Source organism: Polypterus senegalus, chromosome 13, assembly GCF_016835505.1.
Source record: "Polypterus senegalus isolate Bchr_013 chromosome 13, ASM1683550v1, whole genome shotgun sequence".
NCBI lineage: Eukaryota > Metazoa > Chordata > Cladistia > Polypteriformes > Polypteridae > Polypterus > Polypterus senegalus.
In genome coordinates, this window is record NC_053166.1 from 1,180,001 (window position 1) to 1,194,279 (window position 14,279).

Below are 14,279 nucleotides of genomic sequence, written 5' to 3' on the forward strand. Positions count from 1 at the left end.
ATAATTGTCCATCGGCACGTCACTGACGACCTCATCCAGACTGGTCTGATGTTTTTTTAAAATGAATGAAGTGGGCAGGACTGGCGAGCTCTGTTGGGCTGAATGGCCTCTCCTCGTCCAGATTGGTGCTCATGCGTGTCCAGCACATGTAACGTGTCCACACCCCTGGTCACAGATGAGCCCCGCTGAAGTTTTTCTAAGCACTGCAGCCAAATTAAATGAAAGCTTATTAAAAAGACTGATGCCATTGCCATGTATGGTCCACCCCAACTGAAACCTCCTGATCCCACCATTGGCACCAAATTGGAAATAAAGCTTTTACTGCGAGTGCTGGTTGTCTTATCATATCTACTGTAACAGCTGAGAAGTTTGTTATCATGACTTCTGTGGCCATTTTAAATGAGTCTTCTCTCTAAAGTCTCTGTCCCTTTCTAATAAGAGATATGAAAGTACCAAAAACTGATTATCCCACCGCTGCCACCAATTTAAGCTAAACGTCATTTGGCAATTTCAATGTATGGACATGTGCCAACCAAACACTCATTTATCACACCACTAGCATGGCATTAAATGAATGCTCTTTGTTTAAGGGCTGCCATCATTTCATTTATTCCACTGCTGACACCAATTTAAGGGTGCCGGCCATCTTTTTCTAGAGTAAAAATGAATTGTCCTGTGACTGTGTCACGCATGCTGGCTCACACTCGAGGTAGGTTGGACCCCACCGTGACATGAGGGGGCGCTGTCGCTAGTTGTGTCATCTCCTTTACTCCCCCGCAGCCCCGAGGAGCCGCCCAGTGAAGGAAATTAGCCCCGCCCCTTTATAAAGAAGCCCCACTGTCTCCACTGAGCTGCTGACATTTGTGACTGACACCCGACGGCTTCTTCGTCAAAGAGGCTGACCACAGCCCTCGTTTTGTCCTGCCAGTCTATGCCACTTCTTGCCAGTAGACGCTTGTTTAAGTTTGAAGAAGAAGAGTCAGAGGGTAAAAGGGACGATGCGGCTGGCGTCCCCAACTACTCTTGGCTTGTCACCCACATCCCAAGTGTCACACACATTCAAACTGAAGCTCTCTATTAGAGTTATCGCCATTTCTGACACAGTTAGCATCCCACCGCTACCACCAAAAACGAAGCTTCCCGAGCGGATATTAGCCACCTTTACATATGATAGGTGGAGCAGCTGAGAACACGTCACTCCCTCACCGCCGGGTGTTTTTTTGTAGCCGTCCTTCATATAGAATATGGAACCACCATAAAGTAAGTATCCCACTTCTGCCACCAATTTAAACTCGTGTGCTTCTTTACAATAGAAAATCTTCCGTCCCCCCCAAAGCCACCAATTAAAATGAAATCACGTACTTATATATATTTGTTCAGGTGACACCTTTACCTCGGGTGACATTTGAGAGGTCCCCCCATCTTTTTTGCTTTCTCCAGCTAGTGAAGACCCCCACACTCTTTGTCACACAGAGGCAGCAGCAGGCCTTGATCCCCCAACCTCAGGGTTTCCAGTCCAACGTCTTCACCCCCTCTGCTTCTTTATATGCTGATATATGAAATTCATAATCCCACCGTTGCCACCAATTTCAGATTTTGCTCTTTCCATTCACACAGTGGCATGTGAGGGACTCAATTTAACCCTAAACCTTATTAAGAAACATCACTTTCTGTTTTCTCCTGTCACCGCCCTCGCTCCTCACATTCTTCATCTCCCAGTTAAGGCCCCATTCCTCCTCCGTGAGTCATTCCGCCTCAGGCAGCGCTGATCCATCCACATCCAGATTCAAAGAGAACATCCGGGCCTGCTGCGGCTTGTCCTGGGAGAGCAGGAGGAATTGCATTTCTTTCGATGGTTAAAGTGGGCACACCTCCCATCACTCATCCAGCAGGACTTCCACCAACCGGTTACCATGCCACCTGTATGAAAGCAGCCAAGAGGGCACCAAACAAAACTCCCCTACTGGCCCCTCAGGTCCGCCTTCATTTGTGGGGGGGTCCCACGATGAGTCTGAGGGGGTGTCTCCTCCATCTTCTCACCCTGCCATGTTTGGAGTATTTAAATGGTGCATAGCATTGGAACTCCACCAACAGCCTGGCAAATGCTGGCATACAAACATATGGGATTTGGGGCGCCCTCAGCAGGCAGGAAGTGGGATTCATCCGCCCAGCACGTGTTTTCCAGTCCTGTTGCTCACCGTCTTGATCACTGGGGGTCCCTGGCGTCTGCTTGTGTGCTTCTGTTCAGAGCTCCAGCTGTGCCCAGTGGACTGACAGGCACTCAGGTGTCGCCCACTGCCATTGTCCCCATGTGATGACAGGAATGCCATTAATGCTGCCCAGTGGTCCCTGATGTGTGACAAGCCCAACAATATTGCTATGCTGGCAGGCTAGTCTGGCGCCCCCTGCAGGCCAGATTTAACGTCCCTTCAGTTGTCCACCGTGCCCAGCCACTCCTCCTATAAACACTTTAAAGCAGTCGTTCTTTGGAGTTTTAAAGTGTCTTGTCCAGGCGTCCCCTTAAGAAAGGCGCTATATAAAGAAAGGGCTGATTCCAGATCTGTTTAAATGTGAACCTATGTGGTTTGCCTCATTTGCCACCTCCACAGTTAGGATGTGTTCTTGTAACGGGACATTCCCTGTTGAAAGGCGCTATATAAAAGTTGATTGTCGGTTTGTTTGCCCCTCCCGGCTGTGATCCTGTGTCTCTTTGAATTCACTACTTGTACTTTCCACGAATTTGTTTGAAGTGTCTTAGCATGACATTTCCCCATAGAAAGGCGCTATATAAATGAAGAGCCAGTTACTGGTTTGTTCAGATTGTTGTGACCCTGCTTGATTCACTTCACGTGTCTCCCTTGAACTCATTTAACTATTGAGCATTTAATGTGTTCTTGTAAAGCACGTTGGCTTGGCATTCCCTGATGAAAGGCGCTATATATAAATGAATGGTGGGTGACTGCATGGCTCACCATTTTGATGAAGGCCCTGCATGATTCACCTTCACTGCTTCTTTTACACACCTGAGCCTTGGGAGTCTTGTTGAAAAGTGTCCCTATAAGCATTCCCACAGGCGGCGCCATATAAATGAAAATTCAGTTACCTCTCCACACCAACCCCACTGCTTCATTCACTTCTCCCACCTCTTCTGTAAATTTTAAATCATTGTATTTTGTGTCTGTTTTTTTAAAGCAGATTTAAGGTGCTATATAGATGAAAGGCTGTGTGATAATTTGCACACCCCTCTCAGGTGAGGACCTGCATGATTCACCTTTTTAGACCTCTTAGATCACTGAAAGACGCTGAGAAATGAGTTCACGCTTTTGTTTTCAGTCGACTAGATTACCGTAACGCACTCCTCTCAGGACCACCCAAAAAAAGACATCAATCGACTACAACGAGTGCAGAATGGAGCTGCTAGAATCCTAACTGGGAAAAGAAAATCTGAGCACATCACCCCAGTCCTGATGTCACTACACTGGTTACCGGTGTCATTCAGAATTGACTTTAAACTCCTGCTGATGGTTTACAAAGCCTTAAATAATCTGCTCCATCTTATATATCAGAGTGTCTGACATCTTATATTCCAAATCGTAACCTCAGATCTTCAAATGAGGGTCTGCTTAGAATTCCAAGAGCGAAACTTAAAAGAAGTGGTGAGGCGGGCAGGCGATTGGCCTTCTGCTGTTATGAACCTCAAATCTGGATTAGCCTGCCAGTAGGAATTCACCAGGCTGATACGGTGGAGCTCTTTAAGAAACTGCTGAGAACTCATTACTGTAACATGGCCTTCTCATAACTTCATCTTAGTGTAATCCTGATGCTCTGTATATTTAATTAATTATCATTACTATTCCTGGTGGCTCCACACTCCCTACTAACCCCTACTCTCTCTTCTGTTCTTTTTCTGGTTTTCTGTGACCTGCGCCATCACCACCTGATCAGAGCACCGTGATGTCCCTCCATCGATGGATTAAAGCGCAGAAGTCCACGTGACTGTCATCATCAAGGCCTTCCATGAGAACCCTGAATACCATGAGGACTGATTGAGGTCATTGATGTCAGGTAGATGGAGCCGGGTGGTCTCGTGGCCTTGGACCCCCTGCAGATTTTATTTTTTTCTCCAGCTGTCTGGAGTTTTGTTTTTGTTTTTTCTGTCCTCCCTGGCCATCGGGCCACCTTACTCTTATTCTATGTTAATTAGTGTTGTCTTATTTTAATTCTTATTTGTCTTTTTTTCTCTTTCTTCATCATGTAAAGCACTTTGAGCTCCATTGTTTGTATGAAAATGTGCGACAGAAATAAAGGTTGTAGTTGTTGTTGTTGTTTTCTGCCGTCATGAAGCTACCCTTTTTTTTTAAAGCACCTTTCATGGCAATCCCCCCCAGAAAGGCACTATATTAATGAAAACTTGATCACTGGTCAGCCTCTTAGAGTCACATTCCCTGTTGAAAGGCGCTATATAAACTAAGTGGTCTGTTTACCCCTCTCATGACCCTGCATGATTCACTTTTCTGTTGAAAGGCGCTATATAAATTTGTTTGCCCCTCTTGGCCACTGAGCCCCCCCCACTAGTTAATTTAATGATAGTTTCTACAGAAAGGCGCTATATAAATGAAGAGCCAGTTACCGGTTTGTGCCCCCCACCCCCCACTCAGGTGTCATGTCTCACTCCCACCATGCAGCCGTTTCTCCAGATGTTTTCTCTATGAGTGCAATGTGCAGTTTCGAGGAGCGGTGACGGTGCCTCTCAAAGAATGTCAGTCGTGGGAACCGCTGGCGGCAGGTGTGGCAGCAAAAAGTAGGTGTGGTGAGAGATAACAGAAGAGGCACAGATGCCAACTCAACTCCCACTCCAAGTGCATCCACCTGGACAAAGCACTGGGAGGCACAGAACTCCATGTCCTTTCATGGAAGGCGCAGCTCCTCACCCACATGGTGCCTAGAAAGAGCACGGAAAATGACACTGATGTCACAAATGGGACAGTCCAGGTTCTGCTGCCACTCCTGAGGTGGCAAATGAATTTGCTTTTCTAGAAATGACTTCCAGGGTACACACCATCTAATGCCATGTTATCTGTGACCCAGATCTAGAAGCCGGTGTGACGCCATCAGACCTGCCTTGCAGTTCCCTTCATTGGAAACCGGAGGTTAAAGATTAGTTGATGTGCAGGCAGAGATGTGACAGACGTGTCATTATCAGAGGGCAGTGGCCACAAGACATGGACCACCTAAGAGAGGATATGCCCCAAAGATGTGCCCAATGGGTGCCTTCTACTCTGAAGGGGCAGTACTGCCCACTGTGGCAGGTCAATGTGTAGCAGGATGCCCCATTAGCTGTAACCCATCTTCACATCATGAGGGGCACCGCAGCCACACTCACACTTGGCACAGACTGCATGCCAAATCTCACTGTGCCCATCTTGCCCTCTAGGTTATCAAATATCTGTATCGTGCTTTACAGCTGCAGTGCAATGTTCTGCTGCCACCTGCCATGCATGGGTGCCCTAAACCCCTGCCCACTTTGCCCACCCAGTAGGATCTGCATAAGCTGAAAAGAAGGACTGAACCTGGAGACTGGCATTCATTTTGGAATTTCAACAGAGATTTGAAGAATTTTTGGCAGAGCATTCGCGTGGCACTTCTGCTTTGTTTTCAGTTGATTCACTTTCGCATGGTGCCCTGTTTCACTGGTGTGCCACTTTATGTTATGACACCCTAGACTGGCAGACATATTTTTGTGTGTCTCCTTGCCACTTATATGCCACCCTTTTGCTCCAGACTGCACCCCTCCAGTTCATATTATAGGACAGTACAAGGCTTAAATAGAAGAAGGGTACCCACTAGGCTCTGGTGCCCACCCTCAGGTGCCAACACGCCATACAAAAACACATTGACTCAGGTGTGCCAGGTGGGCTCAGTAGGTTTATTGAGATGTTGATCTTGGGCTCGGGGCTTGTCAGGCTGTCACATTTCTGCAAAGGCAAAAGAGAGAAATAAATGTGAGATCACAAGTGCCCATTAAGGGTACCACCAGAGCTCACCCAGGCTGGAGCCTCCTCATCCCTTTTCACCCTGCCACTCATCTACAGGTGTCCAATCATGTGGAGGCTCATGCTGAGTGCCAGGCCCTGTAGTGTAGAAACAAACCTCATGCCCATAAAGCATCCCAGCTGTCTGGTGGGCCCATGAAGTCCAGTATGGCATTGATTGGATTGGTTTTGGGTGAACATAATACAATGCCCAGTGTCCCATGATGCCAGTCCCCAGGCCTATTCAGTAGAATTAACTTTCTCAAGTGTCCATGGGTGCCCCCTTAGCATGACCATGCATTGCACATCAGTGCCAGTCTCTAGGCCTTCTAAAGTTTTTTGTCTGGTACACTCATGGTGCCCAGTCTGACTGCAGTCAGCCCCTCGCCCCCCACAATCGTTTTGACTTTTGAGGTAACATAATCCGGATGCATGTGCTGTGATGCCAGTCTTCACATTCCTTCACAGGCATTCATGGGTGCTCCCTGATGTTACCAGGCTCTTAAAAGTGGTACCCAGGTGTCCTAAATCTATGGACCAATCAGGCCGGCTATGGAGGAGTCTCACCATGGGGCTGGGGCATTAGATGCCCAGCATGTCACTCAGCTCAATCCATGAAGTTTGCTGTTGGTATTGTAAACCCATCAGCTTAGGTGGGCAGCCCACCCTTACCTAACCCCCTCATGCTGCCCGCTCTAGCGATGAGGACACTTACTGACAGTGTAAGACTCGTCCACTGTGTCACAGAAACCTGCAGACAGACAAGCAGCGGATTAGTTACAGACGGACAACAGCCCAGCCTTGCCTCCCCCCCAAAGCCCCCAATAGTGTCTTCATACCATATCGGGGGAAGTAGTAGACCAAGTCTTGTGTGATGCCCTGAGAGCCAGCAAGCCCCTCAAACTTCTCGATCATCTGATCCGACAGGTCCACCGACCGTCCTGTGGTCAGAAAGAGGAGATGAAGTGAGTGATGTGTCCCTGGACTGACCAGTAGGTGGCACTGTGGGTCACAGTGAGTCCTTATCTCTTGTTGTATTCTTGTATGGTGCCCCCTGGTGGACTGACGCTTTACTGCACCTTTACTGAAATAAGCCACTTATGTGGTGTGATGTCCATGTGTGTGGCCTCTCCTGTGTTCACCGTGTATAAAACCCACATAGAGACCACCACAGACCCCAGCTGGTTTTAACACACAGTAAATATCACCTGCTCTCATTCTACTTCTAGCAAGTGCAGAACAGAAAAGGGATGAGCAAAGGGAGAGTGTGCCTATGCCCACCAATCTCTGGACACAACCTCTTCAAAGTGCTGCTGTCTGCCAGCTCCTGTGCCCCCCAATGACTGAGGGCAGGTTTTACCTGCAGACCCCTTCCTCTTTATGACCTCTTCAAGCCCCTGACTGACACTTCACACCAGCTAAGCTGTTTGCCCCCATGATCTCCACCATGTCCCAGAGTGTCACCGGTGCCATCACTTTGCTGACCACCTTTTCCTTTTGCAGCCCACACTCAGTAACTCTGTAACTCAGTTTTAACCAATCAGATTTCTAGGACTGATGCAGACTGAACTCCAGGTTGGCCAATCAGCCGTTCTCTGGAGGCTGTCCATCTAATTGGATGCCATATACGTCAGTCAAAGCCAGAGAGGCGGTTCAGATCACACTGTATTGGTGGCTCAGTCAGCTGCTGAAGCTCTCTTGGGTCCAATGTCTTCACATTAGGTGGGCCTGTACAGGTGATGCTGTCATGATCACATGTCTGCTATCAGCCAATCAGAACACAGCTAAAGAGGCACATGCTGTTGTTTTATGCTGTCAGCTGTTGACAGGATGAGCTAATGGTGTAATGACCTCCTCCCACATCACTGATATCCCTAATTTGAACTTGCCCAAACCCCCCAATAAAAGCCTTGTGGTGACCCCACCATTTGTACATACCATACAGCTTCATGGTGATCTTATTCTGTTGCTGGAGGTACATGATGGCATAGGTGGTGTAGTCCGTGTCACCCACCACAATGGTAAGGTCATTCGCTTTCCTCTTTCCTGCAGCAGAAGAAACATTCTTGAGGAGACATGGATTTGGAGCTGCACCTCTGAACGAGAAGTCTCGTAGACAGAGCGCCACCTAGCGGATGGCTCCTTCAGGTTCACGACTTCTGGCTGACTTCAAAAGGCAAACAGTAAGCTGCAGTCCTCCTGCACGGCTACCTTTCAGGGCCATCAGCCCACGCACCCCTCGAATCAAGTGCTATGGCCGCTCGCAATGACCGCCGTAAATAAGCGGATCTCAGGTGTCGCCAGCGCCAGTTGAAGCCCATATGGATCCTCCGCCGGGGGTCCTCAAAAGCCCCGCCCCCTCCTCACCCCGAGAGGTTTCCGAACACGCACCGCTTAAGTTGCATGAATGGCGCCCCTTATTGTCCATTGAGCATTCTTAGACCTCGTTGTATTTGGGGACACCTCGGTGTCTGGACCGCGCGCCCCTAGAGTTACCAAAACGACGCCCTTCAGTATCCGTAGAGCTACCATTTTAACGAAGCGAGCGCCACTCGAGTGACATAAAGCCCCCGACATCACCCCCCACCGACACACACACACACACACACATTCCGGAGCGCATGCCCATTAAACCTACATAAACGGTGCCCCTCGGGTGACAGCGTCCTAACTAAGCGGTCGCCTATGTCGCCTTATGAATCGACCAGCTGTGGTCGTCGCCGGCTGTCTCTTTTAATATTTGGCGTTGTATTCACAGTCTGTTGTTGGCATTACATTTGTGTCACTAGTCTGTGAGAGACACACAAGTGACAATCTGATTGTGCTGGGGACACACGACAAGACGCCGGGACCCGCAGTTGTTGCTTGGTGAGGAAATGAACTGCCGACGCTTTAGGCGCGAAGAGCCTGACATCTTGTGGCGAATGTGTGTTACTACAAGCACGCAGCTGCTTTGTGAATAGCAGGGATTATCGAATGTGCGACAATTTGTTATAAAATGATATCCTGTTAAATGACACATTTTATATATATCTATGTTTATATACATTTATATACATACTATATATATATATATATATATATATATATATATATATATATATATATAGTATAAAATATTTTTGCATTCATTTACACTTTCATATATTTTGTGCTTTCACTCTTTCATCTTTTAATGCCTTTGTAACCATCACAGTGACAAGATGGAGTTTATCTTGGCAGCACTGGGCACTAGGAGGCAGGGTGCCCACCCAACACAATGTTTGACATTTCTTGCCACTTTATTAAATATCCCAACCTATCTGTTTCTGCTCTCAACCATCTGCTGCTCTTCTCCTCTTTTCTTCCAGTTAATCGTCACAGGAGTCACAGGCTACACGCCCACCAAGACGAGTGACACGTCAGGTGACATTCTTAAAGCCACTGAATTCTTAGAGGGTCAGAGCGCCTCTCGGCAGCATTGGGCGTAGGGCGGGAAGTGACTCAGGTCAAGACTCCAGTCCATCGCAGGGCCTAGTCATGGCACAGGGTGCCAGTTAAACTGACGGGCACTTCTTTGGAATGTGGTGTGTGGGGGTAACCCTGCACAGATATGAAAAATGAGCTGGCACAAGATCTGCGAGGCAGTGGCACCATACAGCCAGGTGATACATTTGTATTTAGGAATGTCTGTCAGACTCTGTATGCCCGGGTGCCACTCATTCAGCCATTCGGTGGGGGGCAGAGTGGGGGTCCTGCTGATCACAGGTGTTCCCAATATTCTTACAAATGGGGTGGATTGTCCTCCTCTGCTAAACTTGTAAAATGTTGGCTTTGTCTTATTAAAGGCTTATTAAAGAAATGAACTCTTGGATGTCTTTGTAAGAAGCTGAAGTTTTTGTGGATTTTTAGATTTAATTCCACGTACTGTACTTTGTTTATGTTATATAGCGCCTGTAAATCTGCTACAGAGTGATGGCTAATGTGGGGCAGCTGAAGTGTTTCACTGCGAGTCACGGGGCATCAGGGGTGCAGCCTTTTGCTTTTATATAGCGCCTTTCTTTGTCCTTTACACTCCTGTTGTTTCCATAAGCCTTCTTCATGGGCACTGGCACAGCTAGTGATTAATGCCACGTCACTTGTGGACATTAAACTGGCACTCTATTGTATTATATAGCACCTTTCTGTGGAATGTGTCCTGGCAGCACTGGAGGAGAACCGTTCCAGGAGAACATCCAACACAATTCCCTGCTGTTTTAGGGTTAAACTCATCCTGATATTCCTTGAAATTCCTGACCAAGAGCACCTCAAAACCTCGTGAATCCCTGCAGGTGAGTTGATGTGCTCAGGGGGCTGCACAAAGAGGTGGCACCTTTCACCGTTGTGAACATGTGCTGACCTGTCCTACAAATGTCCCAGTACTGTACTTGTGACACAGATGTCCCCTGCCGTGCCTTTGACATTGTCACGTTTTCTTCTGACACAACATTGAAAACTCCAGCAGGAAAAACAACCCAAGCCGCCCAATCTGAGTTTAGCATTTGGGCTCTACCCGCGTCAGTCAGATGGCACACGCCATGATAAGGTCTTGACAAGTGACCGAAACAGAGGAGGCCCTTGTTATTTCCCTGTGGCTAAGCAGCAGCCATTGCACTGGCCAGTCGGGTGCAGGACTCACCTTTGAGGACAAACTTGCCAGCCTTGTCAGTCAGGGCAAAGGTGTGCCGCAGGTCCCAGCACTGCAGGTTTCTGTGGGCAGAAGAGAGGAGCCTTAGTGTGTTGGCGTGAAGAGTGGCGCCAGCATGCAAACCTCCTGCCACACTCCTGGCATTGTTAATGGAGGAAGAGAAATCGCATGGAACCAAGACGAGATAAAAATGGAAAGGCCTGAGGCCTCGTCAAATCAAGGTGCCCATCTTAGTCACCTGCCATGGTTGTTTCTCAGCCTGTGTTGAGGGGGTCATCCCTTTGGTGAATTGAGCGCCATTGGCATAGTGAGAGACAGGGGAACATAATTGTTCCTCACATAATACATTTTATTACTACTAATGTTTGTGATGCACCACCTGTTGGAATGATAAAGGCAAAGCATTTTATTATGACATGCAATGCAAAACACATTCCAATAGATGGCGCACTGCAAACATTAAGACTGCGCTCTACGCTGATTATTTATACTCAAACCCATCTTAGATGGCTACCACAAGTATTTAGAAAAATCCTACCGTCCACCTCACAGCGCCAGTCATGGCTGCCATTGTTTTATTGTAATTGCAGCATCTTTATTTACTGCCATCCTGTGACAGTGTGCCCCTTGTGTTGCCATTCATCTGTCCATCCATTGTCTAAAACCGCTCACCCAGACCAGTGGTGTGGAGAAGCTGGAGCCTACCCAGCAAGCATGGATGAGATGGGGGGCACCAGGATGCCAGTCATGCTGGCCATTAAACCAATGAGTGTGGATTTCATTTTATTTGGCATTCATCATCTACTCACAGCTTGCGCAGCGTGCTGATGGCCACGGTCTCCTTGGCATCGGCGGGGCGGCTCAGCTGAATCGTGGTGGCCTCCACCCGAAAGTTGTTCTCCCGCAGGTAGTTGCACTTGGAAGCCACGCCAACTAGGTACCACTTTCCAAGGAACTGTGGGCAGAGAGAAGAACCAGCAACATTAAAAAGAGGAGACCATTAAAGACAGCCAGGGAGGTGGATGACATTCAACTGCTCTTAATACCGCTGGGCAGAGCGAGACCCTTCTGGGAGACCATCCAAGGGGAGCTCTTCATTGGCATGTGGTGGCACGGAGGCCAACAACAATATGGGTTACTGGATTAGCCCTGGAAAGGACGCCATACACAGATGAGAACTAGGAGTGGGAAGACCCTAAACACTGTGCCACCATAGTGACAGTCATTATTTTTATCACCATCATCTTCCTCATCATCATATGAAACTGGCTAAAGGGAACCAACCTTGGAGAGAGGGCAGTGCCAAGTCTATTAAAGGGCACACTCGCAACCAGATGGGGCTCATTGAGAGGTGCCAGTCTACGTCTTTAAAGGATGAAAGAGAACAACTTGAGGACCTGCAAGAAAACCAGCCTGGCACCAGGGAATGTGAAAACTCCACACAGACAACGAGTGGCAATGGGATTTGAACCCAGGACCCGGATCTGTGAGGAGGCTGCTCTAAACACAGTGCCACCATGCTGCCAGTCATCATCATCATCATCTGAAACTGGCATAATCCAGTTCAGGGTGTTGGAGTAGCACTGAGCGCAGAGCAGGAGACAACCCTGGAGAGAAGGTGCCAGCCCACTGTCTCTCACACCATCCATCTGCCCATCCAGTTTGTGGGTCCAGGTCATGGGGGCAGCAGTCTAAGCAAAGACACCCAGATGTCCCAACACTCAAGTTGCCTCTGCCAACTCCTCTGGGGGGACACCAAGGTGTTTCCAGGCCAGCCAAGAGGGTCCTGGGTCTGAATGTCACACACTCTCACCCAAACTCGGCCAGGGATGATCTGGAGTCACCAATTAACATGACCTGGAGGGCTTCCTCCACCTAACAGGGTTATCAAGGCTGAGAGGTGGCACAAGTGTGGCAAAAGGAAGACCCCCATTGCTTAACAAATGGCATATAACCAAAGGGTGCTGAGCTTTGGTGTCTCTCGAGGACCCCCGTATGTTTGTTAGCGCTGGTGACAGTTGAGTCCTGATGTGGAGTATTGAGAGGGACAGCAGGACTCTTATAGGTACTGATGGGGGTCCTATATGGAATATTACAGGGTGACTGGCACCTGGGCATCACTGGGGTCTGTGTGTTAATCTGAAGGTCCAGGAGAAGACCAGCCTGGTAAATGGACTTGGCAGGACTCACAAAGCCCACAATGATACTGCAGCGAGGGTCCTTTAAAAGATAAGAACCCACAGATCTGTTATCGTCTGCTACGGTGACTTACGGGACCACTCATAGTGCCAAGTCACTTCTGGAACCTTCTTGTGTTTAATTCTGTTGGGTCTTCCAGGCTTTTGTTTCTAAAACATTTCTTTTTTGTTCTTGTGACCCAATTTTGCTCTTCTTAGTATCTTCGAGACCCCCTTTCTGTTGACCGACATCTCCAGGGGGGCCAGTCCTACTTGGAGATTCACTGCTGACAGTCATTTCTTGCCCCCGGTGAATGACCACCAATAGTCATCTTTTCCCCCTTTGAGAATTGCTGATCTGTCAATTGTGCCCCACGAGACCCTTGACAAACCTTCTGAGACCCTCTCCATAAAATACAATGTTGCGGTCACCACTCTGCACAACCCAAAGAACTGGCAATGCATTTTAGGACCCTTAGTAACCCTCGCCCTATGGCATCGCTCTGAAGAACCCACTGTGGCACCCTCGTGTGGCATGGCTTGTCATTCAATTCTTTGGTGACACTTTTCATTTCTTGATGGCTTTCCTGTCATTTGTCCATCGGTTAGTCCAAAGTGGGACTTTAGTCTGCTCGCCGCTGTCCACCTCCTCTTTTTAAACCTCAACCGCCTGTCCGTGAAATAAATGACAGCGCGAGTCCTCGGTAAGCCCCCCACCCCGGCCGAGTAGCCCACCTGGTCAAGATTGAAGCCTTTCTGGATGGCAATCTTGTCGAGGGGCTTCTCCGGCTCCTTCCTCTTCTTGGGAAGTGCGCCGCTCCCTCCTGAGAGGAGCCCAGACAGGACTAGGAGGCACAACCACCGGGCAGCCATCGCTTGTGAGCAGTCTGGTGGGCTCTTCACCTTTGTACACTGGAGAGCAAACAGTCCGCCTTTGCCAATGATTAAACCACGGACCCTGCAATTACGGGAATACCAGCGGGGTATGTTGGGGGTTTTGGGGACGGTTGTTTGTGGTGGGATCTGCTATTGAGCATACAAAGGGGGGGCCAGGAAGCTGACACCTTTCTCTGTTTCTTTTGTTTCTGCAGTTGGAGCACAAGCAGGTGAAGTGACCCCCTCAGGGTCACACAGCGGTGTCAGCAGTGGGATCTGAAGCCACAACCTCGGGGTCTGAGGCCCACTACAGCACGATCTGCACATGTCCAGTGACCTAAAGGCTGAGGTGACATTGGGCAAGTGAAATGGAGATGACACAAGTGAATGACCGAGGCTGCTGGTTGAGGACCACCTCACCAGTCCGGGCTCAGAGGTATGGCTCGGGGGGGTTTAGTCAGACCAGAAAAAAAAAAATTCATTTTGAAGTCACGCGTTGATATGGAAACGAAAGAAAACAAAGCTCAC

General features: G+C 48.6%; 1 protein-coding gene across 1 annotated transcript; it reads right to left on the reverse strand.

Moving 5' to 3' along the window:
- Positions 1–5,905: 5,905 nt before the first annotated feature.
- On the reverse strand, positions 5,906–13,769 carry c8g (complement component 8, gamma polypeptide). Its single transcript, XM_039775834.1, has 7 exons — positions 13,611–13,769; positions 11,508–11,653; positions 10,690–10,760; positions 7,971–8,078; positions 6,872–6,973; positions 6,748–6,783; positions 5,906–5,975 (listed from the first exon to the last, which is right to left on the reverse strand). The coding sequence occupies exons 1-7, from the start codon at positions 13,746–13,748 to the stop codon at positions 5,968–5,970; spliced, it is 609 nt and encodes a 202-aa protein (XP_039631768.1). The 5' UTR covers positions 13,749–13,769; the 3' UTR covers positions 5,906–5,967.
- Positions 13,770–14,279: the final 510 nt, after the last annotated feature.

Bases quoted from the DNA above. Each gene is read 5' to 3' on its own strand.
- c8g (XM_039775834.1), bottom strand. From the start codon at position 13,748: ATGGCTGCCCGGTGGTTGTGCCTCCTAGTCCTGTCTGGGCTCCTCTCA. The intron at 10,761-11,507 runs GTGAGTAGATGA...TTCTGCCCACAG, and splicing joins ATCAGCACGCTGCGCAAGCT to AAACCTGCAGTGCTGGGACC. The intron at 6,784-6,871 runs GTATGAAGACAC...GTCTGTCTGCAG, and splicing joins CTACTACTTCCCCCGATATG to GTTTCTGTGACACAGTGGAC.